Source organism: Arctopsyche grandis, chromosome 3 (genome assembly GCF_051622035.1).
Source record: "Arctopsyche grandis isolate Sample6627 chromosome 3, ASM5162203v2, whole genome shotgun sequence".
Classification (NCBI taxonomy): domain Eukaryota; kingdom Metazoa; phylum Arthropoda; class Insecta; order Trichoptera; family Hydropsychidae; genus Arctopsyche; species Arctopsyche grandis.
In genome coordinates this window covers 28,933,982-28,942,015 of record NC_135357.1, presented here as the reverse complement: position 1 = coordinate 28,942,015, position 8,034 = coordinate 28,933,982, and the positions used below count along the sequence as shown (strand labels likewise).

The following is an 8,034-nucleotide window of genomic DNA, read 5'->3' as shown; positions in this document are numbered from 1 at the left end:
CAATATATGTCAAAACCGGTTTTCTTTGGCCACTGGAAATATTCACATACAACGTCACGTAATAGTAGCGAGTGCAAACGCACTAACGAAAGTGCACATATGCATATTGTAATGTATATGTAAGCCGATTTTGTTTTGCACTGGGCGAAAACTCGTCTGAATGTGCGCTGTTGTATAGTATGAATAGACGTAGTCTTTTCCGTGCATTGCTATGATGGGCTGTTGTCTTGCCGTGCTGGCTATTATGAATATTTTTCCAATTCTAATTTTGGAACCGCGTTTGTTATTAACTATATATACTGGCAACTGTGCAACACGACCACTCATTTGTAATTTATGGAAATCTCACATGGTTATTATTTGCAATGTGGCATAATTCCACCGCGAGTGTGGCATCGACCAAGCCGTGCACCGGTACCTGATTGAGTTTTACATAATGTAAAAATCGTCAGTAAGTAATGAAAACATTCGCTTGCTGTATTTCGCCCGAGGCTACAAGCTAGCTTGGTATAATTAGTGCGTGCGTACGTCTTACATGTACAAACATAATATGTATCGTTATGTGAAATGTGTTTATTAGCATTGGAGTTTTCCATATATCTGAAACGTACCTTAATTAGGCATATAAACGTATTAATAAATGGAGATATAGTTATTTTTGGGATATATAGAGAATATGAAAGAGTTATATTATACATAAATGGAATTAAATTGTATTTTTTGATTATATCAAATTGTTTGCACATTGATGCAAACTAATATATATATATTTAAACATATATTCATTATTTTGTTTCGATTGAATTTTAATGTAATTTTTCGATTTAAGGAAAGTAAATCATTTAATGATGTTTTAGACACGTTAATAAGAATTAGAATCGATCTTTGGCATCTCGGCTGTAACTAACTGAATGCAATTAATGTTGAGTTGAATGAAATTGTTGAACAAATCATTGTCACGGTTTTTATTTGAAGTTTATGTGTTGTGACAGTCGAGGAGTTGAAACCTCCGTTGTTAGTCTTATCGTTCAAAACATGGACCGCCTAAAAATAACACAATATCGGTGTGTGAGTGAGTTTGACGTCGTTGCAATCCTCTTCGTCTTTAATAAGTAGGTGTGTAGTTTATATAATTATATATACAGCTAGTCTTCATTGTTCGATGTTTAATTATTTATTGGATTTTTCTTATAACATGTTCATCAATTGCTAAATTTATAACGAAGAGTATGAAATATACACTTGTGTTGTTTTTTTTTTTAGTAAGTTTCTGAATATATTGTGTGAAATTCCATCGGTACAAGTGAGGACTTGCTGTATAATTTGTAAATAAATTTAAGAGATTATGTTAATATACTTATTCTCTTTCAAAATTAATTAAACGTAATGATTAATTACAAAGTATAACGAATCTACAATTTTACTTGTCAATTAGTGTACACGAACAACTGCACACAATATTTAAATCCGTATATTTATCACTATATTGCTGCAATAAGGGCGTTTGGTTGTCGTTGAAATGGTGACAATTTTTGTTATGACTGCGTGAATTTGGCAATTTGTTTGGCATATTTTTTCCACCGTGATTTTTTACAAATAAATTATAAATGATTTTATTGTTATTGAAAATACTCTTTTGAGTCACATACATACATGCTTTGAACAGTGGCATATCTTGTCATTAAAACTCCAATGTTTTTTAGGCTATCAATAAATTTAATGAATTTTCATAATAACTTAAATTTCATTTGTGTAATTTTATTTGACTTTAATTATTTTTGATTCAACTGTCCATTTTCCGTTGATATTATATTACCCGTTTTGTTATGTTCAATTATTATATTTTAATTATTCTAACAATTCTATTAATTCAATTTTACAAGCCGCCGCTATTGGCCATGGCGTTTTGTTTTATTTTTACTTCATTTTTATGTGGAGTCGCAATTGTGGAATAACGTTTTGCTATGGTCGTCTCGACCATCAATGCAAGAGATTAAAAATTGAACTTATTTTAGAGTTTGATTTCTGATTATTTGTTCATGTGAATTAATTTATTAATCCAAATATAACCAAAATATAATTTATTCTTTTTTAATATTTTTGTATTACATTATTATTAAGTGTATTGTATATTTTTTATTGTTTTAGTTGTATGTTATTTTTCTGTACATAATGTATGATTCAAATAAATAAATATATACACAGATTTCTCTTCTCATTTGGCAACTGAAACGATCTTGCATATTAATATTTCGAAGACTGACTACTGAAATGGGGCACAAACACGAAACACTAAAATCAAAACGGGTGACCGTCACCGCATCGAAAGGTCGAAAAATCGAAAATGTTCGTTTACCATGAATACATATGAAAAGCGGGTAGTAGATATATGTATATCAGTGGCGTGCGGTAAAACTCTCTCCCCCCGCGCACATTAAGCAAGGCTGTACGACGAAAAGAGATAATTTCACCGCATGCCACTGATATATATTATATATATACATAGTACCGTTTACCATGCATACATTCTTTTTGATCTTTCGATTTCCGATATTTGTTTTTTTGATCTTTCAATGCCGTGATGTAGACCCATAGGGCTTTTTTTTTTAAAAAAGGCGCTGAAACTCATTTATAATAATATTTTTTATTAGGAAAGTTTTTAATCAAATTGTATTATATAGAATATTCGTTTGAAACATAAAAAATGCCGAGAAAAAAGCTTACGCAGTATATATATATATATATATATATATATATATATATATATATATATATATATATATATATATATATATATATATATATATATATATACTGCGTAATTTCTATTTCATAAAATAAAATGTACAAGAATCCCAAAAACTCCCATCAATCGAAAGTCACCCACACGAAATATTGTACTAACGAGAACTCGAATGCCAAGAGTGTAAATGAAAAAGTCAAGAGTGCCTAATGAAAAATTATTCTCACATATGGCAGCACCAAAATGACGAGTATTTTACGACTGGCAATACTAACTGTCGTCAACGAGAATTTAAAACTAATCACCTGGTAAATTTCGCAAATCGTAGTCCACACTCATCAGGTGACATTATCAAAGGATCTTAAAGAAGCTGCTTTATCCTAGTAGTTTATATTATACTGCACAATTTCAAGATCGTCCATCTTCCGTGCAGAAAGCTGCATTAGAGGTTTGACATTTTGACATTTTTGATTACTTGACCGTTACATATTGACTGTCATTTTAACTGACTGACAGCTCGATAAATATTTCACCTTATTTTGCTAATTTTATATATGTGTTTATCGTTTGAGCTATCGGAATGTGTATTTGATTTCATTTTCCGCCGTTAAAATATTTTGAGGTTAATTTTTATTTCAGAATGGATCATACGATCGCTGCCCATACTATTGCAAGAACTCCTACTCTAAAAAAGCGTCAGTATCTATGTTTAGTATTTATCGATGTGTGACAATTTATTTCATTTTTAAATAATCGACCTTTATTTATGTAGGATTTGCAAAGTTATGCTTGAAAAAGAATATTAAAAGTTGCCCTCCAAAGTCTTCAAAAGATGGAGAAAACTTTTTTGGCAAGAATACAGAAGAATCAAATTACTTATCTCCTATTTTGAACAATGAATACATTTCTACTCCTCCTTTTGTGGTAAATATATTAAATTTATTATTATTAGAGTATAAGAATTACATTTTAAAAAGCAATATTAATTTTCAGACAAGGGGCAGGCCTGCTCCGCGAAAAATATCTTCAATCTTATTTAGTAGTGGAACGCTTAGCAGTAATAATTCCGCTGCTGAAGCAAAGTTATCTGGCTCGAAACTTTTCGAAGGCATATCTTCCGATACTCATTCCACTCCAACGATAAGTAACAAAAAAGATGATTCAAAAGATTTAGAAAATCCACTTGATTATTCAAATGACAAAAGTGGTGACTTATCTAATTCTGTTAACGATAATGTTAATTTGACGCCAAAATGTTATTCCTCACCGAAAAGAGAAGTCGCACCAGATATGGTAAATCTTATGGATCAATTGTATGGTGACGTATGGAGATCTACTCCAGGATTATTTAAAAAGAAGAAGAAAATCATTCCAAAATACAATGATCAAAATGATAATGATCTCATAAATGAATTGAAATCTTTAAACTTATCAAATCCCTTAGATTCTAATGCTGTATGTGATAGTAATGATAATAATGATCCTAATAGTATTGTACATAATCCTATATTAGAACCAGGTTATGTAAATGCTGATGACAATGATTCAAAAATTGAATTTGAAAGTAATTCGATTAAAAATAATTCAATTGATGTAATCGTTATAAATGACACAGATAGTCTCAGTGGAAAAGATGACAATTCTTTTAATATTCCAAATGAACAAAATAGCATAGATTCAGAATCGAAATCGCACTCTAAAGAATCGTTGAATTTGGATGAATCTGATTTTTTACATACCACTAAAAAAAAGATTACACGAAAAAATCCATTGTTTGAATCTTCAGACAGCAATGATGACATAGGTGTCGAACCTGAAACAAATTTACTGAGTGGTTGTGACTCTGAGAATACAAAACAAAACAATGTGATTATAAAAGACGTTGTGGATAAAAAAAAAATACCAAAGAAGAAAACGGCTGCAGAAAAAGATGATATCAAAAATATAAGATCATCAAAAATTCCCATATTGACTGATAATCAATTAGAAAATATCCAACAATACGGTTTCATGGCATCATTGGCTGGTATGTTCAATTAATTTATGTTTGATTTAGGTTCAAGGAACAAATTGTCCTTTGTTATATTAAATGGTACCGAGTCTTATCAAACCAGCAGAATAAACTAATGGTTAGCATATGTATATGTAATGATTTGAACAGAGTGGTTACGGTATCAAATCCCACTGATTTCTTCTGGCCAGACCTTGGATTTGTGAATCCAGGTCGATCGTTTCCTATCAGAGTTTGCCAATTTATATGATTTTAATTGAAACGGTTCTAGCAAATTGACAACCTTACCCATATTCTCGCAAAATCTCGAGTTTTCAGCAATCTCGAATTTTGCTGAATTGTATAAAATGCTGCAAATTTACAAATTTAACCATAGATGTCTCGGTGGATGTTAATTTATATGTATGTATTTACCGATTGGAGAGTGTTAATAATCCAAGCTAACATACATGTGTATCCATCGTACGCCAAAAGGCGTGAACGGTTCATAACGGTTGGCTTAAAAATCACGCCAAAAGGCGTGAACGGATCTCGCCTTTTTTACGAAGTGTTAATTGATATGTATTTTGTATAATACTGTCGCGTAGGGGTGGGTGGAGGATCCAAGTAGAAGGCCAAAATCGTTTCATAGCATTTATTGGTGATTACGGAGATACACGCATTGGCAGTGCTCCGTCCAGAATGTCTTGATATCGCCTAAGTACCGCCTTATAACGGATCGGTGGCTCAGGGCATCTTCGACGTCCGGTTACTTCCTATTTTATAGGCATGTACCGGGATATGTATTCCCACGACACTCTGTCCCATGGTATCGGTCACTTCTTTGAAGGGACCAATTCGGTGACCATTGTTTAACCTACATGCACTTAGTCTAGAGATAATCCTTGAAACCAATTATAACGGCACACAGTCTCTGTGATGCTACTTGGCCTAATCCGATTGCACTTACTCGACGGTGTACGTAACAATACTAATAATATTTGTATATAACAATGTTTCTGGCCATAAAGGCGCGTTGGGGTTACCTGTTAGGCTTTCGTGGTATAAATTAAAATATTATAAATTAATTTTAGATAATGTTCCATCTTGGCGAAGAGAATACAAAGCAAAACACTACCGAGATAATTTCAAGAAGAAAAAGGAAGAACTAGCTAATATTTTATTTAAAATGTTCAACGAGAACGTATTCGAATCTCGAATAAATCCTTCTGTACCAATCATATGGAGTTCCACACTGAATAAAACTGCTGGGTAATAATTTAAGGGTTTATGTAATTTCAATACCACGAAGATATCACTGTATTGATTTTTTTTATAAACAGACGCGCTCACAATAAAATGGTGAAATCAAAAGGAGGATCTAAAGATGGATCAACTATCAGCAAACGTTCCCATGTTGAACTCTCCATCAAAGTGGTCGATACTGCACAACGGCTCCGCGATACTCTCGCTCACGAACTCTGCCACGTTGCAACCTGGCTTATCGATGGACAACTACACGATCAACATGGACCATATTGGAAAGCGTGGTATAAATTTACTTCACTCGTGATAGTAACCTTGTGTGTATTCAATCGAAAGATATTGATTTGATTATTTTTTTTTTTATTAGGGTTCAAAAAGTTCTTCACCGTTATCCTGAAATTGGTTCTCTACCAGTTCGACATAGCTTAGAAATTCATTTCAAATACTCATACAAGTGTATAAAATGCGGCTATAAGTAAATACTATTTTGTATTCATACAACTTTTTCTTTTATGAGCATGCATTCAAATTATTTATTTATTATTTTCAGAGTTGATCGACATTCCAAGTCGATAGATACTACCAAGAAGCGTTGTGGTTATTGCTATGGTACCCTTCAATGTCTGCTCAATAAGAAGACAAAAGATGGCTTGGTCGTTCCGACTCCAGTGAAGCAAAGATCCGAAGTGACTGGATTTGCATTATACGTCAAAGAAAATTATTCAAACGTTCGAAGTGGTAGCACTCCTCACAAGGACGCTATGAAGTATCTCGGTCGACAATATGCTAAAACTAAACTTTTATCAAAAGAAAACATTGAGCCTTGATAAAAATTATACATATGTACATCGTTGAATGTATAAAATATGTTCATTTAATATTATTTTTAGTATACAAACTATTTGAGTATATTATTTTTAATATGCTCACTCATATATAGTTTTTTGAATGCGATTGTGTATTTATTTTTGTATGTGTGTATTTTGAGTATGACATTGATATATTTTTATGTGCAATTTGTGTAATTTCCAATGATTTTCACTTAATAACTTTATAAATGTATATTTGATTTGCTTGCCTTTAAATTACAGTCTAATTCTGACTTATTATATGATGAATTGTGATATTTTAAATTTTGTACATTTGGATAATTTATTTTATTTGTGACGTGGAACAAACGATTCCTATTATTGATATGTGAATTTTACTTTTTAAGTATTTTCACTATTTTTTATATTTGTAATATGCAGAGCATCTATTCGAATAAATTGAGACTGACAACTATTTATGCTTTTGTACTTCTCTACTATTCATTAATTCATTAATATACAGTAGATTAAGATGGTTTTGAAGAATCCAGATAATTGAGATGAAGAAAAAAATTATGCTAGTCATAAATAAATCTTGTCGTTGCTTTTTAAATTTGAACTTTCTTTGAATTTTGAATCTTCATTCAGTCTTGTGTTAAAAAACATAATTTTTTTACATACAGCTATTTTTACAAGCCTATTTTGTATAATCTATAAAATTCTTGTTTTGTTCGATTAGGACTGACCTTTTATTGAAAAAAAATGTGACCCTAGAAAGACTGAATAGTAATAAAAATAAAAAATTCAATACAAAAAGAGTTCATGAAATGCTATTTTGTATTTTGCAAGAAGTAAGAGGATGACTTTTGCTTTCGAACACAGGTATTGTACCTGAGGGTTCGGTGATTATTCCGCACAAAACTATCACGCGCACGTCACTAAAATCTCGATCACGGAACATCTGGCACTCGAAAATTCCATCCATCGAGATTTACCCACGTGAAATATCATACTAACGAGAACTTGTGTGCCAGATAATACGTATTCGTGATTTGCGTCATTTGCGCGATCGCAATGTGCGAAATAATCCATTTATCGTACCTGTGTTGGTACAGTTCTGTAATTTAATTTTTCATTATTCGCAGCCTTTTTCATACACGGGGCCCGGGTATCTTCTATCCGCTGTTTCCTCAGATTGATCTGCCCTATGTACAATTTAGGTTCTA

At 31.9% G+C, this 8,034-nt stretch overlaps 1 protein-coding gene across 1 annotated transcript; it reads left to right on the top strand.

Annotated features, from left to right (window-relative positions):
* Window positions 1–2,991: 2,991 nt before the first annotated feature.
* Gcna (Germ cell nuclear acidic peptidase) lies at window positions 2,992–7,282 on the top strand. The gene is made up of 8 exons (XM_077426776.1): window positions 2,992–3,191; window positions 3,383–3,438; window positions 3,516–3,667; window positions 3,737–4,769; window positions 5,828–6,005; window positions 6,077–6,283; window positions 6,367–6,474; window positions 6,550–7,282. The coding sequence occupies exons 2-8, from the start codon at window positions 3,384–3,386 to the stop codon at window positions 6,824–6,826; spliced, it is 2,010 nt and encodes a 669-aa protein (XP_077282902.1). The 5' UTR covers window positions 2,992–3,191; window position 3,383; the 3' UTR covers window positions 6,827–7,282.
* Window positions 7,283–8,034: the final 752 nt, after the last annotated feature.

Excerpts from the sequence above, each read along its gene's own strand:
- Gcna (XM_077426776.1), top strand. The coding sequence starts at position 3,384 with ATGGATCATACGATCGCTGCCCATACTATTGCAAGAACTCCTACTCTA. Across the intron at positions 3,668-3,736 it reads TTTCTACTCCTCCTTTTGTG|ACAAGGGGCAGGCCTGCTCC; the intron begins GTAAATATATTA and ends ATTAATTTTCAG. Across the intron at positions 4,770-5,827 it reads TTTCATGGCATCATTGGCTG|ATAATGTTCCATCTTGGCGA; the intron begins GTATGTTCAATT and ends AATTAATTTTAG.